The 25,508-nt window shown below is 40.7% G+C and overlaps 1 protein-coding gene across 4 annotated transcripts in view; it reads right to left on the bottom strand.

The window, feature by feature from the left end:
* The window catches only part of naa15a (N-alpha-acetyltransferase 15, NatA auxiliary subunit a), an 85,882-nt gene that overhangs the window by 41,199 nt on the left and 19,175 nt on the right, over nt 1-25,508 (bottom strand). For all 4 annotated transcript variants that reach the window (XR_013576181.1, XR_013576184.1, XM_078538727.1 and 1 more), the window contains exons 2-5: nt 25,012-25,096; nt 17,237-17,341; nt 15,672-15,829; nt 5,221-5,355 (exon numbers count right to left, since the gene is read on the bottom strand). Coding sequence is in view for 2 of the 4 variants with exons in the window: in XM_078538727.1 (XP_078394853.1) it covers nt 5,221-5,355; nt 15,672-15,829; nt 17,237-17,341; nt 25,012-25,096 (483 nt within the window). In the remaining 2 variants the exon portion in view is untranslated. The remainder of the gene's footprint in view (nt 1-5,220; nt 5,356-15,671; nt 15,830-17,236; nt 17,342-25,011; nt 25,097-25,508) is intronic.

The following is a 25,508-nucleotide window of genomic DNA, read 5'->3' as shown; positions in this document are numbered from 1 at the left end:
GTAGACTACGTCAAATGCATTGCCCTCATCTACACACTTGGTCACCTCTTCGAAAAATTCAATCAAATTGGTCAGACATGATCTCCCCTTAACAAAAACATGCTGACTGTCCTTGATTAATCCCTGCCTCTCCAAGTGTAGATTAATTCTGTCCCTCAGAATTGCTTCCAATAGTTTCCCCACCACTGAGATTCGACTGACTGGCCTGTAGTTCCCTGGTTTATCCCTTCCTCCCTTCTTGAATAACGGTTCCACACTGGCTGTCCTCCAGTCCTCTGGCACCTCTCCTGTGGCCAGAGGGGTATTGAAAATTATTGCCAGCACCCCCATCTCCTCCCTTACCTCACTCTGGGATACATTTCATCCGGGCCTGGAGATTAATCTACTTTTAAGCCTGCCAGGCCACTTAGAACCTCCTCCCTTTCTATACTAATTTATTCAATTATATCACAGTCCATCTGCCTGATTTCCACGCCCGCGTCGTCCCTCTCATTTGTGAACACCAACAAAGTATTCATTTAGAGCCCTGCCTACGTCTTCCGGCACCACACACAAATTACGTCTACAGTCCTTAATGGGCCCTACTCTTTCCCGAGTCATCCTCTTACTCTTAATGTACTTGTAAAATAACTCCTTTAGTCCTTACCACTACCATTAACACTCCCTTTGTCCTGTGTCCATGGTACCCTTGTCAAATTAGCTTCCACCTACCCCTGACCTATCTTGCTTCACCTGCTCAACCCCTTTTAAAACAGTATAAAATCAATCACATTTCTACTTCTCTTTAGCTCTGAAGAGTCACACAAACTCGAAAGGTTAACCCTGTTTCTCTGTCCACAGATGTTGTCAGACCTGCTGAGTTTTTCCAGCTTTTTCTGTTTTATTTCAGACTTCCAGCATCTGCAGTATTTTGCTCCCATATTCAGCAATGCCTTCCTCACTGGACCAGAGACATATTGATCAAAAAAATGTTCCTGAATACACCTCTCTCTGCCCTTCACACTATTTCTATTCAAGTCTACATGATGATAATCTCTCACTACCACTGCTCCAGTTTTTGCACTGGAGTCGGTACTAGGCTCACTGCTTTTTTTGATATATATTAATATACAAAATTTTTCAGATCTCCCTCTCCTATGCGTTGCTGTATATTGACTTGCTGTATATTGTCTATGTGGTGTGAGTTAGAACTTTCATGGCTCTCCCTTGCTTGACAATAAGGTATATGATCCTTCACTTTCCATAAAGCAAGCACCATCTTAAATGCTTTTACAAAAGCGTTACAATATTCTAGATTTGACTAGATACATGGCCTTTTCGCTGTGCATGAACTTTCTGGACAAATGACAAGGCTGAATTGCTCTAAGGGTTCTGATATGGATATCTTGATTTCACAGTTCCATACTGATTTCTATGCACATGGAGAGTTCATCTATTTTATTACATTCAAATAGTCAATCTTGTTTCGACAATTTACAATAAGGAATGGAAGCTGTTTAGTTTTAAGCTTTGTAACCAATGAGCCATCTGCAGGAGGGACAAGTGAAAATTCTCTACTGCGCCATGGTGTGTCAATGTTGGTCTAAATTTACAGATCAATACTGGATTGGGTGCAGTCACTGGCTCTCGCTCTTGCATCTTCTTGACTTGTTCCACAGCCCAGGCATATTGGTCCACTAGTTTGCAGTCAAGTTTTTAGCAGAGACCCTTGTGTCCTATCAGAGTTCTACGTAGGGAAAGCCTGGGCAATACTGATCACAAATGGAAGACCTCTATTTATATTGTGCCTTTCATGAGCAACATCTCAAAGCACTTTTACAGCCAATATAAGCACTTATACAGCCAATATAAGCACTTATACAGCCAATATAAGCACTTTTGTAGTTCAAGTCACTGCAGTAATATAGGGAGATAATTAACTTTAATTTAATTAGTCAAGCAAAGGCTACTGACAATTTAACGCAGGAATATAACACTGTGTTGCAGATAGGAAAGAATTATAGCAAATTGTCTATTTACTCAGCAGAATCCATTTAATAACCAAACTACAATAAACAGAACTTATGAACAAAACTGCAGCAGAAACTACTGCATTATTTCTCCAGCAAGATGCATTGAATAAAGTAATTAGATACTACAAATTATGTCCACAAAACAATCCCAGTTGTTTACAACAGTGTGGTCTTCAGGTGTGATTAACAGGAAAATTATTAATTATCCCCATTCTGGTTGGGACTTGTGGTATCAGTGTTGTAGATAATGCTGATTGCTAATTTTTTTTAACAAAATGGTGAAGGTTCAGAAAAAGTTGATTCAGATTCTATCAGGCAAGGAAATTTTAATGCAGAGTAAAAATGGGTAATTTTTAAAGGCATTCTAAAGCATCCAGAAGCCATGTTTGTCACAAGGGCTAAAAACAGGGTACGTGGCAAAACAGAACAGCAAACTAGATGTATGCAAGGACAAATTAGGCTTCTTTTTACAGATTAAAGGAATATAATTCACAAAACAAGGAAAAACAACAAAGTGAAATAAAAGCAGATATCAGACCAAAGACTAACTAATCGACTAGTAGACCACTGCAGGAGCACTGGCAAAATCATTTTAAAGCTACATTGGGAGTCAGAGGATCATTAAGGGTTTTTAAAAATTCTTCCATGGGATGTGAGTATTGCTGTTAAGGCCAGCATTTCTTACCCATCCCTACTTCCACTAGAGGCGGTGGTACTGAGCCACCCTTTTGAATCGCTGCAGTTCATTTGTTGCAGGTACAACTATGGTGCTGTTAGGAAGGGAGTTCCAGGATTTTAACCCAGTGACAGTGCAGAAACAGCAATATAGTTCCAAGTCAGGAGTGTGTGGGGCTTGGAGGGGAACTTGCAGGTGATGGCACTCCCATGAATCTGCTGCCCTTGTTCTTCTATGTGGTGGTTGTTGAAAGGTGCTATATTGAAGGAGGCTTGGCAAATCGCTGCAGTGCATCTTGTATATGGTACACACTGCTGGCAGTGTGTGCCGGTGATGAAAAGGGTGCTGACCAAATGGGGTGCTCTGTCTTGGACAATGTCAAGCTTCTTAAGGTTGCTGGATCTGCACTCATTCAGTCAAGTGGAGAGTAGTCCATTACACTCCTGATTTGTGCCTTGTGGATGGTGGACAGGCTTTGGGGAGTAAAGTGGTGCGCTGCTCATGACAGAATTCCCAGCCTCTGGTCTGCTCATGTATATGGCCGTTCCAGTTAAGTTTCTAGTCAATGGTAACTGCCAGTATGTTTCTGGTCAGGGAGTCAGCAATGGTAATGCTGTTGGAAGTCAAGAGGAAATAGATTCTTGATGGAGATGGTCACTGCCTCACACTTGTTTGATGCAAATGTTACTAGTCACTTTTCAGCCGAAGTCTGAATGCTGTCCAGCTCTTGCTGCACATGGACAAAGATTGCTTCAGTATTTGAGGGGTCGCATGTGGCACCAGAAACTGTGCAATTATCCACAAACGTCCTCACTTCTGACCTAATGATGAAGGGAAGATCATTGACAAAGCAGCCGATGATGGTTGGACCTATAACACTACTCTGGGGAACTCCTGCAGCAATGTCGTCGGGCCTAGATGATTAGCCTCCAACAATCATAACCATCTTCCTTTTGCTAGATAACACTATAACACTCCAACCAGTGGAGAGTTTTTCCAGATTCCCATTGACTCCAATTTTTCTAGGGTTTCTTGATGCCACACTTAGTCAAATGCTGCCTTGTTATCATGGGCAGTCACTCTCATCTCACCCCAGGAATTTAGTTCTTTTGTCCATGTTTGGACCAAGGCTGTAATGATGTCTGGAGCCAAGTGGTCCTGGCAGAATCCAAACCGAGCATCAGTGAGCAGGTTGTTGCTAAGTGCTGCTTGATTAGCACTGTCAACGATATCTTCTGTCACTTTGCTGATGATCGAGAGGAGACTGCTGGGATGATAATTGGCTGGATTCAATTTGTTCTGCTTTTTGTGGACAGGACATATTCCACATTGTTAACGTTGAAACTTTACTGGAACAGTTTGGCTAGGGGGCATGGCTACTTCTGGAGCACAAGTCTTCAGTACTGCTGTTGGGAAGCTGTCAGGCCCCATAGCTTTTGCTATAATCAGTGGCTTCAAATGTTCCTTGATATATCACGTGAAGTGAATCGAATTGGTTGATGACTGGCATCTGTGATGCTCGGAACCTCGGGAGGAGGCTGAGATGCGTCATCCACTCAGCACTTCAGGCTGAAATGGTTGTGAATGCTTCCAGGCCTTGTCTTTTGTGCTATAAAGGGCCATTGAAAGATACTTCAGGAACCTAACAATCTATGCGAAGTACGGCAGTGGAGTTAAATGGTTACTTCAAATCGGTCTTCATTATTCTGCAGATAGTGCTCAAAAGACTGCACAATAATGTTTAGCAATGTAGTGGTCATAGGGGATTTGATAGTCAGGGGAATAGACAGGTATTCCAATAACCACCAACATAAGTCCAGCTTTGTGAGATGCCTCTCTGATGCCAAAACACCATTGTATGGCAGCAGAACATCATGGGCGGAAAGCAGAATAGCCAGAGGTCATGGTCAATATTGTAAAACAATAAAGGTGGTAGGAAAATGGTTCATGTCACACAAATTCAGCAGCTAAGGAGGGCGTTAAGGAGTAGAATCTTCAAGGTAGCATCTCTGGATTACCCTTATTATCATGTGCTAGTGTGAATGGGAGCAATAAGCTAAGGCAGGTGAAACTGTGACTGGAAAAATGATGCAGGAGGTTGGGATTCAGAATCCTGGGGCATTGGGATCAGTTCTCATGCACAATGCATCTCTAGAAGGTGGACTGTTTGCATTGCAACAGGGCTGGGATCAATGTCCATGCAGGAAAGTTAGCTAATGGTACAGGGGTGATTTTAAACTAACTTGGGAGGAGGTGGGTTACCAGGATGAAATATTGTAGAGGAGGTACAAGGTGCACAGAGAACTGAAAGAGACAAACAGCATTGGAATAAAAATGTAGTTCTGAAATATGAGGGACCAAACAGTAGGGAAATGTGAGGCAGATTAAGATGGATTTGGACTGTACGTGTACATGGGCATTTAATATTCCTGGCTGCAATATAAAAGATAGGGAAGGGAATCAAAGGTGCATGGTAGCATTGATCAAATTCTATCAAACTACATTACAGCCATGAAGCACACTATATCATACCTGCTGAGTCTTTCTGAATTCTTCTAGAATTTTTGAAGCCATGTCATAATCTTCCAGTAAGTGGTATGCAATAGCATAGCCAATCCAGGAGGCTCGCTGAGCAGGACGAAGCTGAAGTAATTGGTATCTGGTTTCCTGAAATATACCGAACACATGAGGACCTGTGGCTTGTTATCGTTAAATCAACTAAAAATGAAATTTATAAAAAGTTATACATGTTTTAAAAATTACAGCAGGATAGACACAAGGATGGTGTAGTCTTGATCTAGATTTCAAGGCAGCAGTAGATACAAGTGCAGCTGTCATCATGCTTCTGCTCATAAATATCTTAAAGCCAATAAAGATTATCGATCTGAAATGAGAACTGCTTCTCAAAAAACGATGCCCGAGTTGCTGAGTATTGTCAGCATTTTCTCAATTCAGATTTCCAATATTGACTGTATTTTACTTTTTGTCTTAAAACTTTATGACCACTCCAAATTAAGAGTGCTTTTGTTCAGCAGTAGAAATACAACTGTTGTAGATGTAGGAACAGCAAGGAACGTTACAACAAAAACATTTGAACATGGCATAGTAGAAAGACACATTTTTCATTAGACCTAAGATTTGGATCAAGCAGAATCCATTGAACCAAATTTTTAAGAGAACAAATCCTGATTAAAACATTTGTGATGCATTGCTCTGATCTATTCCATCAACAGGCCACGAGCTTACTGTTTCTCAGATGGCCAGTTTATTTTCTATCAGCAGAAGGAATCAAGAGATTTGTGCAAAAAGTACTGACAGTGACAGAGATTCAGTTGCCGGATTGAATGCTTAGTCAAAAAATGTATCCCAATGCACCAACACACCAGTAAAAGGAGGGCACAGGTTATTTGTTAAAAACTGATAAGAAGGAAGTGTTTCCTGTGGATTCAAAAATTCCACTGCCCATTGACAAAAGATTTCCCTCTAAAGACAAATCCAAAAAATACTTTGAAGATACCCCATTCCTACAATCAACTTGTGTTGTAATGAAGGCAGTTCCTTTGTAGCGCACAAAAATAAAATTAGATATCAAAATAATTTACATGACAATACTTCAGTTTAAATCATGTGATCGAATCTCAAATACATTGGCACAAACTTTGCAATAGTAATGTTGGTGAAACTGCCAGTGTCCGTCGTCATGACCCCTCTGAAACGGGTAGCAACTTATGGAGTCCACGTACGCACAGTTAAAGGCAGAAATCAGAAGTTGCAGTCAGTGAATTTAGGCTTTTCCAGAGACTGCACTGTTGAAGTCCCCGATATTGCCATCAACTGGAAACCACCAAATTGATGAGAGCTCCTATTCTTAGCCTTGCTGCAATAACCTTGAAAAAGAACTCTTTATTGAATGAGGCATAACTGGGTTTTTACCAGTGTACTAAGTTCGCAATTACTGATATACAGCATTCTTCACCCAATAGAGTATTTTTTCATTTATTGAATAGCAATTTTTTCCATTATAAGAAATTCCACATTTTTAGTACTTTTTTTAAGTTCATGATCTGTGCAGGTCCCAATCATTTATTTTGCTATCATTAAAATTTTTAATTAAAGGAACGGATTCAGTGGTCCTTACTTTCTGGTTTGCTGTCTGTGTGAATACTTCAATGTGACTGGCTGCTTATCCTGTTTGATGACCACCATTGCGGGACGCCTGGAGATTACCCTGACTTGAGGTAGAAACAAACTGACACTGGGAAAGGGGACGTCTGCGCCACCAGATCTTTTGTGGGCTACTTTTTTTGAAGTCAGTGGCCGCTGACCGCAAAATACAGCGCATTGCCCATATTAAAAAAAAGCTTGATAAAAACAGAGTATAAACACCAGCAGCACATTTTCAATTACATAGGCTGGGGTGTGGGGCCCAGAATCTAACAACTCATCTGTGCATTACTGGGATGTGGGACAATGCATTCAAGTCTATTTATTTCGTGGATTATTTGATACCTACTGCTGACTGTATAGTTATGAACTTCCTCCTTAAACTTCCTCTTGAACAGCACTGTGGGTTTAGCTACACCACAAGGACAGCAGCGGTTCAAGGTGGCAGCTCACCACCACCTTCTCAAGGGCAACTAGGGATGGGCAATAAATGCTGGCCCAGCCAGCAAAGCCCACATCCCGTGAATGAATAAAAAGTCATTCATTTTTTTGTCAGCAGGTGGTGTATGCTGTAGCCAGGCATGTGATAAAGGTGCAATGAAGGAGCCAATGTATGTGGAAGGAATTTTTTTTCTTTTCTTTATTCTTGAAGACACTAATCCATCCTTGAGTGCTGTTCCATGTGTGCCTGCAGCCCTTCAACATTCTTATGAGTTTAGACAGTGAGCAGCACTACAGTTGAAACTGAGCCTGTTTTCATATTCATATTTTTCCCCACTGGGGTCACTGGTTTATGCTCACCTGCATGAACTTAATTTATTTTAACCTTCTGACCCTCCCCTTTGGCCTTGGGTACCATCATGGGGTCACCTGGCAAACAGTAATTAGCTCAGCACATTCCAAGATTCAAAACTGAGACTGCTGTAATCCACGCTACTCAATGCCACTTCACACCGCACCCTTACCTACTGCCACATTAAAGAAGCTCCCAAAGCAAATGTTAAGCAAGTTTTCCATTAACTGATGAAACAAATAAATTTAAATGAGTTTTGTAACATTTGCTAGCAATAAGGTGTGAATATAACATACTATAATCCAGTCCACTTCATACACGCACAAGGCAAATATCTTGTGCAACTAGATGTAATAGGCTTTAAAAAAATACACTAATTATGCTTAATTTTTAACGCTTTGCTGAAAAAGGGAAAGAAAGCAGAAAAAATAGTTACATGGTATACCTAAACAAATTACCATCATGGCTAATGACTGTAAGACTGCTCTTGTTCTTAAAAATAAAAATAGGAAACAATTAATTTCAAAAACAGAAGCTGACATAAAAAATGAAGTTTAAGTTGGGTTTTGATTTTATCAACTCTTAATTACTAGGAGACCCTGATGGCAAAAATACTGTATGAGAATGCAACAAATCCAGCAGCTAATGCTGAGTATAGCCATGAAACAAAAAAGGCACAATTTTGCAAACAATAAACTTAACATATACTGACCAACAAAACTGGGCAAAATATGGAAATGCACAGCCTAAGTCCAAGAGTCTGGGCTTAGAGTAAACCCTGGAGAAATGAAATCGTTAACTGTGATACCGCCCTCTTGTGGCCATTGCATATTTATGTACATAACGGCAAAACTGTTTTAAATTAGACTGCTGCCGACAGCCATGTTGTTCACACATGTGATTTTGTTTGTAAAGCTATGGTAACTTCAGCGGCAAAGGTGGGATCACTGATTTCCTAGCTGAAAAACATTGGTTTGGAGAAGTCTCCAGATAACTGGCTAAGGAATTTGTGAATGTTCTTTGTTGAGAAAGTGGTTAAAAGGTAGTCTAAAAATTTTGTGCTGTACACGTGGGTGGACTGACCTTAGAAGATGGCTGCTCCTACGGCAATTAGAGGGCGACTGGGAAGTACTGCCAGGGCTGACAGCCTTTCGGGGTCGAGATGTTTTTCACTGCTGGCAATATCCTCGAAAATCCTGATAATCCAGCTGTCAACAAGGCAGTGGGTGTAAGGAAAAGGGTGGAATTTTTGACTGAGGCAGGTCCAGAACCTGCTCGCTCCCACAAAGCCAAAGGTCAGACCACTACTGGATATTTTGATTAAGTTTGAGCAGCACTGCAACCCCAAGCCATTGGCAATTGTAGAAAGCTACCATTTTGAAAGAAGGAATCAGTGGTCAGTGAGGATGTTGGAGAGTTTATCATGGCCTTGAAAAAGCTATCCATTCATTGTAACTTTGGAAAATTTCAAGAGACAACATTGTGGGACACATTTGTTTACAGCTTAAAAAGCAAATGCCTTTTGCAATAAGTAGATGATATTGCCAAAGTTGACTTTTGAAATAACTTGCCAAAACAGCAATGTCCATGGATATAACAGATCGTGACTCGAGAGAATCATCTGCATTCAGGCATCTGCTGAATAAGCTGCAGATGAGTAAGCAGAATGCCCCAACATCAGCAGCGCTAAGTAGCAGTATTATAACAAAATCCTGTTACCAATCCTTAGGCCAAGGCATGTTGCAAGGCGGCAAACATAGAAAACGCTAGCTGGAAGAAATATCAGTTGCTGCATAATACAGATGTCAAACAGCAGCAGGTTGGTTGAGATCCATACAATCAGAAGCACAAGGACGTCCCGTGGGAATTCGCAGGGCACCCAAGTAGCACTGGATGGAGCTCCGGTAAACATGGAAGTTGACATGGGTGCATCAGTTAGCTTGATTCCCAAGTTGCTGTATTGTGAAAAAAGTTAAATCAACATCAGCTGGAAAATTCATGAATAGAGTTACAAAGTTATGGAGGAGAGAAGATTCCCATAATTGGAAGTGTATTGGTTCCAGTCACATGCAGTGATCAATGTGCAAAATTGCCGATCATTGTGAAGAGTGGAATAGCCAGCCCTGTTAGGAAGAAAGTGGTTAGCAGCACTTTATTGGAGCTAGCTTTTATGCAGAGAAGCAAAATTCACATCGCAAAGCAGCGTGATTGACAAATATCCTATGGTGTTTAGTGAAACTGGCAAACCGATTTAAGGGTCCAAGGCAAATGTACGGGTTCAGAGGAACGCGAGGTCAGTTCGTTGTAGGCCACGTCCAGTACCCAATGTTCCAAGAGAGAAGATAGCGCAAGAACTGAAAAGATGAGACTGAAAACACCATCTCTAAAGTAGAGCGGAGTAATTCGGTACTCCCATAGAGGTAGTGCCAAAGTCAGATGCTAGTGTAAGGATATGTGATGATTACAAGGTAATCTTAAAAATCAGGTGCTGGAATGTAATCCACCTGATATTTTGCCAAACAAGGAGAATCTGTTCACAATGTTGACAGGAGGTCAGATTTTTTCAAAGCCTCATCTGCAACTTGAGTTAGATGATGAGTCTAAGGCATACTTAATCAACAATATACACATGGGTCTATTTCAGTTTCATAGGCAGCCATTTAGTATTTCTTCAGTCCCTAGAATTTTCCATGGGGTGATTAACCAAATTTTGCAAGGAATTCAGTGCTATTTGGATGACATGCTTACTTCAGTTCCAAACAAGCAGACCCATGACAACAGAACTGAAAGAGGTGCTCCAACATTTGTAAAGGCGTAGAGTTCAGGTGAAGGCACACAAGTGTGAAACGTTTCAAAAATCTGTAGAGTATTTAGGTCTCACAGTTGACAAAAGTGGGTTACATCCTACCAAGAGTAAGGTTCAAGTAATAAGAAATCCACCACACCCTCAGAAAATTTGAGCCCAGATTTTATTTGGGCCTAATGATTACGGCGAAATCATACTAAACTTGGCAACATTATTGCATCAATTCCATGGTCTCGAGGGTGTTCCATGGAATTAGACAAAGAAATGTGGCAAGGCATTCATACTGTGTAAAAGCCAGCTTGTAAAAGATACAATGCTTGCACATTACAATTTGTCCAAAGAGATTAAGCTAGCATATGGTGCCTCTCCATATGGAATAAATGCTGTGATATCTCGTGTTCATTAACGGCAAGGAGACACTGATTGCATTCACTTCGTGCACCTTCAGTGCCAGTGAGCGAAATTGTACCCAAATAGAACGTGAAGCACTGTCCTTAATTTCTGGAGTAAGAAAATTTCACAAATACTTGCATGGCAGTCGTTTTATGATGACAACTGACCATAAGCCACTGACGACTATTTTGAATCCAAAGTCTCCAGCACCCACTTGAACAGCAGTCCAAATGTTAAAATGAGTTTGATTTTGTCTGTTTATAAGTACGCCATTAAATACAGATGATCAGAAAATCATTGTAATGCCGGTGTGGTCTCTAGATTATCACCAGAGGTAGAGCATAACAGGGAAGATGTATTTTTATTTCCACATGTAGATAAGTACCAGTCACAACAGGTTACATTGTAGAACTTATAGGACCCTATACTTGCAAGGGTATATGACTATATCACAAACGGATGGCCAACACAGATAATGGATGTAAAAATCAAGCTTTTTTTGTTTTACACACAAGAATGAGTTGTCAGTTAATAAGGGTTGTATGACATGGGAAGATAGAGTTGCAATCCCTGAAAAGTACAGATCGCAGTTGCGATGTGATCCACAAGATCAATGCTTGGGAATGTGTTTGACAAAAAGTCTAGTGAAGAGCTATCTTTGGTGGCCAGGGTTACATAAGGACAGAGAAAACACAATGAAATGTCAAGCTGTAGAAAAGAAGCTGTTATCGGTACCTTTGCAACCATGGAAATGGTCAGCTATAACGTGGCAGAGGCTGCACAAATATTTTTCAGAATTTGAAGACAACATCTATTGTGATAGATAGCCAAAGTGGCTTGAGGGGTTTCGGATGAATTGGACAACTAGCCTTTTTCCTCAGCCAAGGATTGCCACCAGCCCACTGTGGTTGACAGGGCCCTCAACCTTGTCCAACCCATTTCCCCTCCCTCCCAGAAGCATGGCAGGGCTCCTCTTGTCCTCACTTGCCATCCCACCAGCCTCTGTATTCAAAGGATTAAGCCTCCACCATTTCCACTAACTCCAGCATGATGCCACCATCAAACACATCTTCCCTCCACTCCCCTGTTAGCGTTCCAAAGGGACCATTTCCCTTTGCAACACCCTGGTCCACTTCTCTATCACACCCAACACTTCGACCCCTTTACCTCCTCCCTCCTCAATGTCCAAGGTCCCAAACACTCCTTCCAGGTGAAGCAATGATTTGCTTGTACTTCTTTCAATTTAGCATACTGTATTCGCTGCTCATAATGCTCCCTAATACATTAGGGAGGCCAAATACAGACTGGATGATCACTTTGCTGAACACCTTCACTCAGCCCACTGGCGTGACCCTGGCCTTCTGGTTGCTTGCCATTTCAATTCACCATCTTGCTCTCATGCTCACATGTGTGTCCTCAACCTGTTATGATGCTCCTGTGAAGCCCCAACACATGCTGGAGGAACTTCCGATTAGGCATTTTACAGCCTCCTGGACTCAACATTGAGTTCAACGTAAGACCATGAACTCTATCCTCCATTTAAACACACGTCTCACGTGCCAATCTGTATCTTGTTCCCATGTTTTTGCTTTCAGGCAGCAGTGATTTTTAGTTTGCTATGAAAACCTACAAGGACAAATCCTTTCTTTCTTTAATACTATTACCACTCCCTTTGCCTTTGGTTCCATGACATCTTTGACATTTAATCTCCCCTGCCCTCTCATCTATCCCTGCCCCTCCCCTCTTTTCCAAAAGCATAAAACCCATCACATCTCTACCACTCTTCAGTTACAAAGAGGAGCCATACTAGACTCAAAGCGTCAACTCTGTCACTCTCTCCAGATGCTGCCAGACCTGCAGAGTTTTTCCAGCACTTTGTTTTTATTTCAGATCTCCAGCATCTGCAGTATTTTGCTTTTAGCTAGCACAAAATAGTATGTTTGCTACTTATGGGTTCCCAGAGGAAGTTGGATCTGACAACAGGCATCAGTTTTGTTCAGAAGAGTTTGCACAATTCATGAGATTCAATGCGGCAAAAAAAACACCGGAGTCCCACATTATCATCCTGCTTCCAATGCAGTAGCAGACTGCGCAATACATATTGTCGAGTGTGCTCTTGTTAAGCAAATGCTAGATACAAATTTGAAGAAATGTCAGTTTTCTTTAGATCACAGGCTACAAAACTTGGTTTACCTATCATGACACACCTCGCTGTACCACCAACAGAACGTCAGCCCAGAACGAGGCTTTCATTGCTGAAGCCACATGTAGCAGACATTAGGAAAGAAACAATCAAGACAGAGTCATAATAGGAGTAAGAGAAACCAATTTTAAGTTGAACCAGAAAGTTAGCATAGAATCATGATCACAAGTTTGAAGTAGCTACCAGGAAGAGTCACAAAAATGTGTGGTCCTCACACATATTTGGTCAAGATGTTTAGTAGTGGAAAGGTTAGGTTTGTACATATAGATCATAGTTTACCTTCAGAGGTTCACAAAAATAAAGGAGGTTGGGAGGAATCAAATGAATCTGATGAATCAGATAGTTGGGATATGTGTAGAGCACCAATAATTACTCCAACACAAGCTGTGCTAGAAACCAGTTCAGATTCGAGTCAGACAGGTGTCTAATGAAGTGGAAAATTCAATTGTAGGTCAAGGTCAAAATCAACCTTGGTTGGAGAAAACTTCTACTCAGACTCAGTCCAAGATGGGTCAGTGTCTTTCCACAAGTTCTGAAAGTTTAAATCAGGAAAGGGGCATCTTCTTAGGAATAGGAAACCAGTGGTTAAGTTTGATTTGTGAATAAATGAAAAACAAGAATTGTATTAAGGCTGTGAGGAATTCACTTAAATTTTAACTTTTTCATTATGGAGGGAGGAGTGCAAAGCACCCTCTTGTGGAAATTTGTATATTTACGCATGAAAGGCAAAACTGGATTAAACTAGCCTATTTGTTACTGACAGTCATTGTCCATAAGTAATTATGTCTGTAAAGGCATAATCTCATTTTATTGCTATTGTACAACTTTTATTTAATATACATCAAAAAGGTCCTATAAATCATGAAGCTATAGAAGATTGTGTTTAGAAGGAATCAGTATAGCTTTTCCTCACTAAGTTTTTCCACATTAGGTGTGTTTTCAGACAGAATTTAAATTTGTTTGAATTGGTTCACAAAAAAGGTAAACTAGCCAAAGTTAAAAGGCGTGTTTTATTTTTATTTATTCGCTCAAGGGATGTGGGTGTCACTTATTGTCCATCACTAACTGTCCTCAAGAAGATGGTGGTGAGCCGCTTTCTTAAATCACTGCACACCCACAGTGCTGTAAGGGAGGGAGTTCCAGGATTTTGATGTAGCCAAGTTAAAGATATTTGTACAGGACCTCAAGAACACTAATGTGGATTCATGTCACGTGAGAAACTTGAGCAGTACCTTCCTTGAAGGTGTGCAGAGGCAAGAAAGGATATCAATTTGATACATAGTTATTGTGAACATATAATGAGTACATTTGACAACAAGCCTGCTTCAACCAACACCACACAAATGGTATTTCTGGACTTTATAGCTATCATATATACTACAGTATGGCTGATGTGTAAAAGTCGACCCCCGACTTTTGATCAAAAAATCCAAACTCTTTGCACTAGGCACCCTTGCTCAAGTCAAACACGTCCCAGCGCAAACCTACTCTTTGTTTGAATCTTAGAATAACACACCATCGAAGGCAGCTTTTCAGCTCCTTGTGTTTGCGGATGTCAACAGGCCCAGTCAAGGCTACCTCCTCACTGACAGGTGCTGTGCTCCTACCAATCTTGCCCTCTAATATGCAAACATGGTATACAGCCCAGCTCAAATTTACAGTTGTTGAGATGACAGAACAAACAAATAATTATGCAGCAGCTAGAGAATTCAAGATATTGGAGAACATTAGAAATTGGAGGAAGCTCGAACAAAAGTGCAAACAGAGGAAAACCTAGCATGTGGCCACAACTGGAAAATGAAGGTGCAAAATATGTCAATGAAAATCGCCAGTTTCTCAAAGATCTATCCAAATCTTCGTCCTGAAACAAGAAAATTGGGCATTGCAATTTCAAACCAGCTCTGGATGATGTACAAGGCTTATGAAGAGAAACAATTTTGTACTGCAACAGCAGACCAAGATTACACAGCATCTTGTAGCAGAACCTATCACATTTCAGTGGTTTATAATCAAACAAAAGAATGGATACAGATTGGCTTGTACTGGGAACATGGATGAGACTCCCATGAATTTTGACATGCCAGCCAAACTGTGAGCAAAGTTGGAGAGAAAACAGTGTTAGTGAAGACAACTGTCTATAAAAGGAATGATGAAATTGCATAAATTTGTATATACTTCTGCTTTTGAGGAATTTGATGAATTTAGTGAACACAAATTAATGCCTGCCTCCATGCATGTTATTATTTATAAATAAAAATTCAATGACAGAGATACTTTTGGACTCCTTTTGCACTACTTTTGGAGTGGAGTTGGCAGGATCAGTCTCCGACCAGGCAACTCTGCGATACTAAGATGATGGGAGACTGTGGAATTCAACACCTCAAAAATATTATCCATGTAAAAGTCGATCCCCTACTTTTTGGCTCAAAATTTAGTCTTAGAAACTCAACATCCACACAAGTATATATGGTATTACAGCAACATAGCTCTTGCCCTTTATCACAGAGACAGGAATTTACGAGTCAGTGCACTTGAACATGAATTCTGTTCAAGGAAAAGCACATTCACAGTCATCTCTCACTCAAACAATCCACCACCTGGATGGGCAAAGAAGAAGCACTCACCCTGTAGCCCTCAAGGTCACGCATCTGGATCTGGAGAAGGGAGAGATCTCTCAAAATCTGAAGATTGTCTTTGTCCCATTTTAAAGCATTCCGGTAGCATTTGATGGCTTCATCATATTTCTTGTCTGATCTCTGAAGGAGACCATACACATGCCAACCTAGGTCATAGTCAAGAAAAACAGCACTTGCAATTTTCACAAGTTCCTATTTGCAAAGACTATATTCTTATGTGGTTCAATTTAATTTTATTTGGATGCAATTTTCTTTTGGTGCAAGATCCCTCATTAAGAATTACAACTTAACTATTTTAAGACAACCAGTATGAAAGACAACCATGGGCTTAAACTACAGGAAGAAACGGTACTGGGAGGACTCAATTTGAACAAATGAATCAGCATCCTGTTATTGAAATCAAACACTAAACATGATAAATGCAATGTTATTAGGCTAATGACTGGATTCGGTAATCTAGAATGAATTAAAACAAATTGTATCATCAAAAGCAATCAGGTTACAATAATCTGCATTATCAGCAGTTACTACGCTTGCAGCATGCTGATGCAGTTAATGACTGCCAATTTGGAAAGAACCAGCAGCTCAGCCCTCTTGAGCCACTTGTGTAACCAAAACAGGGCTTGTTGGATTTTTGATTTAAGATGTAGCTCAATGTTCAGTATATGAATTATGCAAAGCAGAACTAAGCACAATTTTGAATTGTACAAGATTTTATTTTTGAATGTAATTACTGCTACAGTCCAGACCAGAACTCCTCTGCAAAACAGATCTTCTCACTGGGGCACTGCAGTATCATCAGGAAATTAGCTTCTGTGAATTCAGGAACAGTAAAAGTGAAGCTCACAGTGAGTGTAATGTATGAAAATTTGCATATGGTTTGACACTCCGATGTCGAAAATTAATATTTAATGGTAGCAAGTATTATAAAGGAATATTTTTATGCACTAGTATTATATGGGTATTTTTTATAGTGTGCAAATTTACAACAGATTTAATTATCAGAATTAAACATAATGCTGTTTTTGAAAAAATGGTGACTCAGAGGCAAATACTGATACTACAGAAGCTTAAGAACATAGGCACAGGAGTAGGCCATTCACACCCTCAAAGCTATTCTGCCAATATAAAGGGTCATAAATATACAAAAGATCCTGCTTTTAACTCTGGGCACATCTGGGTAGTGACATGCTTTACAAAAGCACATGCTGCTGTAGAGAAGGGGCACAGTCTATTTTAACTCCTGTGTAATTAACATGATGCCAGTTCACTACTGGCTAAAATGGGTGAAAAGAGGCATAATCATGCAGCATGGAGGCTACTCCAAAACAAGGTAGGTGTTGGGGTGCAAGGGGAGGCAAAAAAAGAAGCCAACTCAGAGGAGCACTTCTGCTCTATCAAAAGGCAGCATCTTTTTTAGCCTCTTCTCATCTCAATTTATTTGACTAACAATAAACAGATTTAAATTTGTCGTGAATAACTTAATGATTTAGTCACATGCAGATCATTATTTGATCTACTCATACGAAGAAAAATCTATTTATAAAGGATACAGACATGACTCTTGAGATCATTTCGAAGGCCTCGCCGCACATACTCATACGCTTCTTCCTTCTTTCCCAAACAGTTTAGAGTCAAACCTTTCATCGCCAGGGTCTCTGCAAAATTAGAAATCAAATGTACTGTATATGGAGTCACTTGTTTGATAATTTTGTTACAAATTCACAGCAGTGTTATGGTTCAAAGCACACACCGACAGTTGGATTGGATAAATATACTAGAATTCACTTTTGCATCCAATATTCCCCAACCCAATTTCCACAACTTAAGATTTCTCAAATATCAACCATTTCCCAGAGTGCATCAGTCATCCAGGTTCTCTCGGGTTTCTGTCACTCTCAAATCCACTGCTCGATGGGCAAAATTGATTTTCAGTTCTTTACTCTGGCAAATTATGTTGCCTCCACCTCCTCTGGATGGACACTATTGCGTAAGGAATGATGAGGGAAACAGTTAATTATGTCACTTGCTGATACCTGATCAAGTCTAAGCTAAATTTAAGTTTTCTTCAAAAGGCAAACAAAGCTCATTTTGCAAGCATCGTCGTGAAGTGACCCAATTTTAACAGGACTAAAGTTTGTATGTGGCAGCTTCCTTTGGATGGTAACATTGACAGTGGTAACTATTCACTGTAAAAAGTAACAATCGCATCAGAATCTACCAAACCATTACTTGTCAATTATCTCAGTGATTCTGGACGCCTCTGTCAGCAAGAATTTATAATCCCCAAAATGAACAAAAAACTATGCTAAAAGTACTTTTAAGATTCCTTGCTGGCATTGAAACAGAGACTCTACACAAAGGTTTACAGTCAGTCCTTTCTGCCCAGTTGTGGCTCTCCATCACAACTTCCATGTGCTTCCACTTCAACCTCACTGCGGCATTAAACACAAATGTCATTAATGTTTAATTAAACTAAAACTAAGGTAAAATATTAAGGATATTTATTAAATTTGAGCAGCAGGTGAAGCTGTTTGATACTGCTACCATGCAGTAGCAACATGAATGGTATTCGCCACTAACCGGATGCTGCCGTCAAGCCAAAAGGACTTTCTGCCTATCACACAAATGTGGTGCATGAATTTCAGTGCCAGTGTGATGCCACGTTTGTAAGCCATACATCCCAAAGGCTAGCAGGTCATATCAAACAGCATGTCCTTTCTGCTGATCACAATGGGCAAGGTACCCAACCAGCCCATGCTTGCAAAACTCAAGTCACAGTGTCCAATATTAGATGTGATTCTGCGATTGGACAACATTTGCTACATAATCCTCAGTGTGATAAGAATTACACTGACAACCAGTCTAAGATTGTCAGTCGGGGTTGCAGTGTGGCACATTTGCATGTACTGGGAGCTACATATATTAATGCATAGGGCCCTGTTCTTTGCAGACAAAGAATATGTACACACCGTGTGCCTGTTTTAGCTAAACAAGTGAAAGCCATTCGCTGCTTCATTCCCCAGGGCAATGTCTTGACCAGAGTCATGCAGCCTGGCTTAAATTTCAAACAAAGCTTGGCAGTTAACAAGGTCAGTCACCATCAACTAGTGTATTCTCAATGGCAACGCCTCTACCCAACCAAAGTCCACTTGCTAACCAATCAGCACACTGTTCCCATACAGCATAAATATATTGTTTGCCCAGGCATTTGTATTTTCTTGCAAATTGTCCTGATGAATGCAAAGTGAAAAGCTTGGACAAAAAAATTCACTCTTTTTTCTAGCAAAACTCCATGTTCTGTATTACCAAATAACTATTTAGAACAAACTTATGGAAAAGGTCCATAATCATACAGGACAAGAGAAAGCACCAAAAACTCTGATACTACTTTGTCGGGACATAATGAATTATAATTTGTGACAGATAAACGATCTACATTAAAATAAGGCTACATTGCATTATATATTACTGAATTATTGGTAAACAGCAATTACTTAGTGACACCAATTCCTTAACTAGCCTATTTGTAAAATAGATGGGCCATAAAGACCATGAATGTCTCAAGTTCCATCAATGATCTATGCAGTTATCTGATCGTAGTGATGGCAGTGTTAATTGTATATTAATTATGATCAATTGTATGCAGGCGGTGGGATATAACTGGTGACTCACTGCAATCCATATAAATAGATACAGGCTGAAACTTTGGTTATTGAGTTAGGTGGTGTAGGCTTGCAATGCATAACTCTGTAAACAAATATGCCGGTGTAAAGACTGGCTCCAGTTCTATCCTTCAACTGGCTTTCTGGGGTCATATCAGGCAGTAGCAGGGGTGTACAATTGGAGTCAACATCTCTGGACTGGGTTGGTTTTGCCCAGGGGGGATGGGATGGACGGAAATCGGCAATAGGTTTGTTGCTTGTAATGGATATATAACAAATACTGTAGTAAATGCATGTGTTGGATATTTAGTGAGAGCAGGATTAGCCTGCTTAAACCTAGGGCTGAGGATCACAAATGAATAATGGTCACTTGGGAAAACTGCAGACACTTCCTGTTTCCCAAGGGGCAAGTGCCTGCAAGAAAGAACGAACACAAAGCAAGGCGTACAGAAAAATCAATCCTGCGAGTCCAGTTTAATATTTGAAATCAAATGCCTGGGCATATGTTCAGTCAATGGATAGTAATTCTGCTTTAACAATTGACATAGAAACTTTGTGGACTATTGGGTTTTATAGCAAGCATTATAGAATAAAATGTCAAGACATAATGGTAAACCTATATGAAATCTTACCAAGACCACTTTTGGGCTCCATGCTATAGGAAGGCAATAGAGGGTGTATCATGCAGGTACTAAATTGCTGCTTGATGTGAGGGAATAAAAATAAAGGATGTCTTAAAGATGGCTCTAGATAAGGAATTAAATGCAAGACCCTTATGACAGCAAGAATTTTTTTAAAAAAGATTTTATGGCTGTGGAATTCACTACCAGTTCAGTAAGTGAAGAAGCGGTCACGTCGACATTTAAATAGGTTAGGTAGATGAAAGGATCGAGGTAAAAGAGAATATGGGATTAAGACTACAGCTCATGTGAAGGATAAACACCAAAATGAACTGGTGGGGCCGAATGAAATTAGAAAATAGATCAAGACCAACGTACTTTGTGTTTTGCAAAATACTGACACCAGGAAAAGACTTTAGGCAAATCATATTTGTATTTGATAGGTTAAAACTGGAAGACGACAGGAAAATTTGGCTTGTGTCCCCATTTCAGCAACAGCAATAAAGAGCCAGCATTACAGGTAAAAATACTGCCGTTTCTTATTTCAAACTGCTAACCATTGTTTCAGGTTGCTCTCCCAGCACTTGACAAGTGAAAGGTCAACTGATTCTTGATGTTTTCATACAGTGCCAACATTATAAATGCTTGTTTCCTTTCATTGTATAATTAAGTTCTTTTACTTGTGAAATCTGGTCATTTTACAGTTGATTTCCCCTATACAGTTTCTCTTTTTCTGTGCATAAATCCAGCTTAGTGTCTACTCACTATGCACTGCCCTGGAAAAGCAACAGCACACAACTCTTTGTAGCTCCACATTAACCGAAATTTATCCTTGCATTTTTCTTATTAAAAAGTCTTCATGGATATTTAGAAGTTATAAAGTGTTTTCTCACGAGGACCTTAAGAGTTTCTGTATAAAGCATTACACCATCAAGTGAAATGCTATTGTATTAGTCATTAAAAATAGAGTTCAAAAAAGAAATAATTAGATGCGTTTCTGGAAAGGGATCAGCTCAAGGGTTAAACTGCGAAGGCAAAGTTGGTTGATCCGGAAAAAAAGAAAAGGGACAGTTGGCTGAGCCTCAAGCCCACTGTGGCTGAGACTAAAGCCTGGTGTCAACATGTTCTTGTGATTTTACCACTCCCATCCAGTTAATGACCTCTCCCACATTTAAACATTAATCTACTAAAACAGAAATTAAAACAGCTATCTCATGAACAATTATGAACATCTAAAATGACGTCAGTGGGGACCAGAAAAAGTCGGTAAACAGTGTACTAGGTAACAAAATAGAGCCTAATCAATATTGTATTTATTCAACATAAACCACTGCTCTTAGATCACAGATTAATATCCAGATTTATTTAAAAAATAAAACTAGCTGAAGAAAGTTAGGGCACTGGGCCATACATGCATGAGATTAATTGTTTTTTTGATCCTGATACTTAACACCAAAAATGCAGAAACAGGTATTATGTCAATACAACAAAATCCCATGCAGACAAATCAACCAGGTGGTCCCAAAAATTCTACTTTGCCTTAGCTGAATTAATTCGTAATGGCAAGGAACACCCAGGAGAAAAAGAACAAGGCCAACTTAAAATGGGAATCTTTTAGCACTTAAAGCTTATGACTCAATTTTTAAAAAAATCAAGGCTCCATCAATGGCACAGCAACTTAACCCACTGTATAGCTGAACCACACAGATACTACTACAACTTGTATTTATATCACACCTTTAAATATAGTTAACTGCTGCAAGGTGCTTCACAGGAGTGTTCCAAATTAAAATTTGACACAGAGCCACATACGAAGGCATTAGGGCAGAAGACCAAAAGCTTGGTTAGAGAGGTAGATTTTAAGGATCGGCTTAAAGGAGGAAAGAGCGGTAGAGAGACCAGAGAGGTTTAGGGAAGAAGTTCCATAGCTCAGGGATTGGCATCTAAAGGCATGTCTGCCAATGGTGGAGCGATTAAAGTCAGGGATGCTCACAAGCCCAGAACTAGAAAAGTGCAGATATATTGGAGGGTTGTGTGGCTTCAGAAGATCACAGTGGAATGGGGGGGGAGGGGGGGAGGGGGGGAGGAGAGAGAGAGACAGAGAGAGAGAGAGAGAGAGAGGGAGAGAGAGAGACAGAGAGAGAGAGAGAGAGAGAAAGAGAGAGAGAGAGAGAGAGAGAGAGAGAAAGAGAGAGGCCACGATGGGATTTGGAAACAAGGATTGTAAAACAGGAAGCTGCTTAACCGAGAGCTCATGTAGATCAATGAGCAGAGGAGTGATCGGTTAAGTGGGACTTGGTGCAAGTTAAGCCTCAGGCAGCAGAATTTTGGATGATCTCAAGTTTATGGAGGGTACAACATGGAGGTCAGTCAGCAGTTTGCTGGAATAGTCAAATCTAGACGTGACAAAGACATAGATGAGGGTTTTAGCAACAAATGATCTGAAGCAAGAGTTGAGCCAGGTGATGTTACTGAGGTAGAAATAGATGATCTTTGGGAACCCCTGGATATTTAGTTTGAGAGTCAATTATGAGACTAAGGCTCCAAGGCTGGTTCAGTCTCAGGACAATTTGCAGGCAGAGATACGGAGACAGTGGCTAAGGGACAGAGAGTTTGTAGCAGAGACCAAAGATAATGGTGTTAGTCTTCAGATCGGTCTCAATTTTGATTGCTTAATCTGCGTTGAATTAGTTGAACTCTGCAGTTAGGAGAAAAAAAAGATTCCAAACCAATAACCATCCAATCACCCTTGCTAGCAATAGAAATTGTGTTTTGCAGTAATGTTTTCTTATGTGTCTATCTTTCCAACCCCGCCCCCCTCCACTCAATTCCTTACAGGCAAATAAAGGCTATTTAGGTTAACTATTGGAGGTCAATATTCACCTGCAGAATGGTGACGCTACAACACAAGGCTATTTGCATGCTAAACAGTGTAAGCAGCAAGCAAGGGACAGAGCTAAGTGATCCCACAACCAACAGAGCAATCAAAGCTCTGCAGTCTTGCCATATCCAGTCGTGAATGGTGGTGCACAATTACACACCTCACTGGAGGAGGCAGCTCCACAAATATTCCCCCACTCAATGATGGGGAGCCCAGCACTTTAGTGCAAAAGATAAGGCTAAAGCATTTGCAACAATCTTTAGCCAGCAGTGCCGGGTAGATGATCCATCTCAGCCTCCTCTGGAAGTCCCCAGCATCACAGATGCCAATCTTCAGCCAACTCGATTCACTCCACGTGATATCAAGAAACAACTGAAGGCACTGGATACTGCAAAGGTTATGGGCCCTGACAATATTCCGGGAATAGTACTGAAGACTTGTGCTCCAGAACTTGCCACGCCCCCTAGCCAAGCTGTTCCAGTACAGCTACAACACTGGCACCTACCTGGCAACGTGGAAAATTGCCCAGGTATGCCCTGTACACAAAAAGCAGGATCAATCCAATCCAGCCAATTAGCACGGCATCAGTCTATTCTTGATTATCAGAAAAGTGATGGGAGGGGTCATCAACAGTGCTATCAAGCAGCACTTGCTTAGCAATAACCTGCTCACTGACACTCAGTTTGGGTTCCATCAGGGTCACTCAGCTTCTGACCTCATTACAGCTTTGGTTCAAACATGGACAAAAGAACTGAACTCCAAGGTGGTGTGAGAGACTGTCCTTGAAATCAAAGTAGCATTTGACAGAGTACGGCATCAAGGAGCCTTAGCAAAACTGGAGTCAATGGGAATCAGGGGAAAACTCTCTGCTGGTTGGAGTCATACCTAGCACAAAGGAAGATGGCTGTGGTTGCTGGAGGGCAATCTTCTCAGTTCCAGGATATCACTGCAGGAGCTCCTCAGGGTAGTTTTCTAGAACCAACCGCCTTCAGCGGTTTCATCAATGACCTTCCTTCCATCTGACTCAGAAGTGGGGATGTTTGCTGATGATTGCACAAAAGTTCAGCACCATTCGTGACTCCTCAGATACTGAAGCAGTCCGTGTCCAAATGTAGCAAGAACCGGGCAATATCCAGACTTGGGCTGACAAGTGATCATATCACACAAGTGCCAGGCAATGACCACCTACTACAAAAGAGAATATAACCATCGATCCTTGATGCTCAATGGCATTTCCACCGCTGAATCCCCCACTATCAACACCCTGGGTGTTACTGTTGACCAGAAACTGAACTGGACTAGCTATATAAATACTGTGGCTACAAGAGCAGGTCAGAGGCTTGGAATCCTATGGAAAGTAACTCACCTCTTGCTCCTCAAAGCCTGTCCACCATCTACAAGGCACAAGTCAGGAGTGTGATGGAATACTCTCCACTTGCCTGGATGAGTACAGCTTCAAAAACACAAGATGCCCAACACCAAAGCAGCCTGCTTGATTGGCACCCCATTCACAAACATTCACTCCCTCCGCCACCAACGCACAGTGTTAGTATTTACCATCTACAAGATGCACTGCAGGAACTCACCAAGACTCCTCAGACAACATCTTCCAAACCCATGACTGCTACCATCTAGAAGGACAAGGGCAGGAGGCGCATAGAAACAGCACCACCTGAAGGTTTCCCACCAAGAAACACACCACCCTGACTTGGAAATATATCCCTTCACTGTCACTGGGTCAAAATCCTGGAACTCCTCCCTAAAAGCACTGTGTGTGTACCTACACCACATGGACTGCAGCAGTTCAAGAGGGTAGCTCATGACCATCTTCTCAAGGGCAATTAAATGCTGGCCTAGCCAGCAATGCCAGTAATATCCTACAAACAAATATATTTTTAAAAATGGGCAACATGAAAGCACTTTGCTCTGCAAACGAATACATCTATGACTTTTCCCACACCGCCCCTCCAACCCCAATCAGCCTGCCATTATTAACCATAATCACAGTAGCAATTCTACATCACAACCCGAAGGCCATGGTCACATTACAAAAACAAACATAAATGCAAAGGAATCCAAGACAAGCACATAATATTTAGGCCTGTTGACTAGAAATTAAAGACAAATTAACTATCAAAGTCATCCATCCAAAGTTAACTTACCTCCATGTTCTGCATATTTTGGATTGCTAAGAATTTGTTTGCAGAACTTCAACCCATGTCTGTATTGCTTGTGTTCATAGCATTTCTGTGATGAGGGGGAGAAAAATGATGACAGTCAGAACACATGAAAGTCACAAGACTACAAGGTCACGTTTCTGAAATGAAAGGTAGAAAATCTGGGGTATTTTAGTACTTTAGAATATTAGATACAGTTTCAACACCCACACAACCCAAAACTCCATTTGCAATCAAATCAGATAAATCTTTGGTCTTTTTGCTACTTCTTCAGATATGATGGATTGTGTGCATTTTTATCTACCTTAAATTATATAGAATATTCTGAAATTGATACTGCAGTTAGCTTGCAGAGTAGCTGTCCTCTGGAACTCAACACAATGTTTTAGTGTACCACCCAAACAAAAATCCACTAATTTCCATGTCACAAAAATTCTGAAAGAAGTGTCTACAGACACTTGGAAAATAGGATACTGCAACGA

Source organism: Cetorhinus maximus, chromosome 1 (assembly GCF_964194155.1).
Source record: "Cetorhinus maximus chromosome 1, sCetMax3.hap1.1, whole genome shotgun sequence".
Classification (NCBI taxonomy): domain Eukaryota; kingdom Metazoa; phylum Chordata; class Chondrichthyes; order Lamniformes; family Cetorhinidae; genus Cetorhinus; species Cetorhinus maximus.
This window is presented reverse-complemented; position numbering and strand designations above follow the sequence as displayed.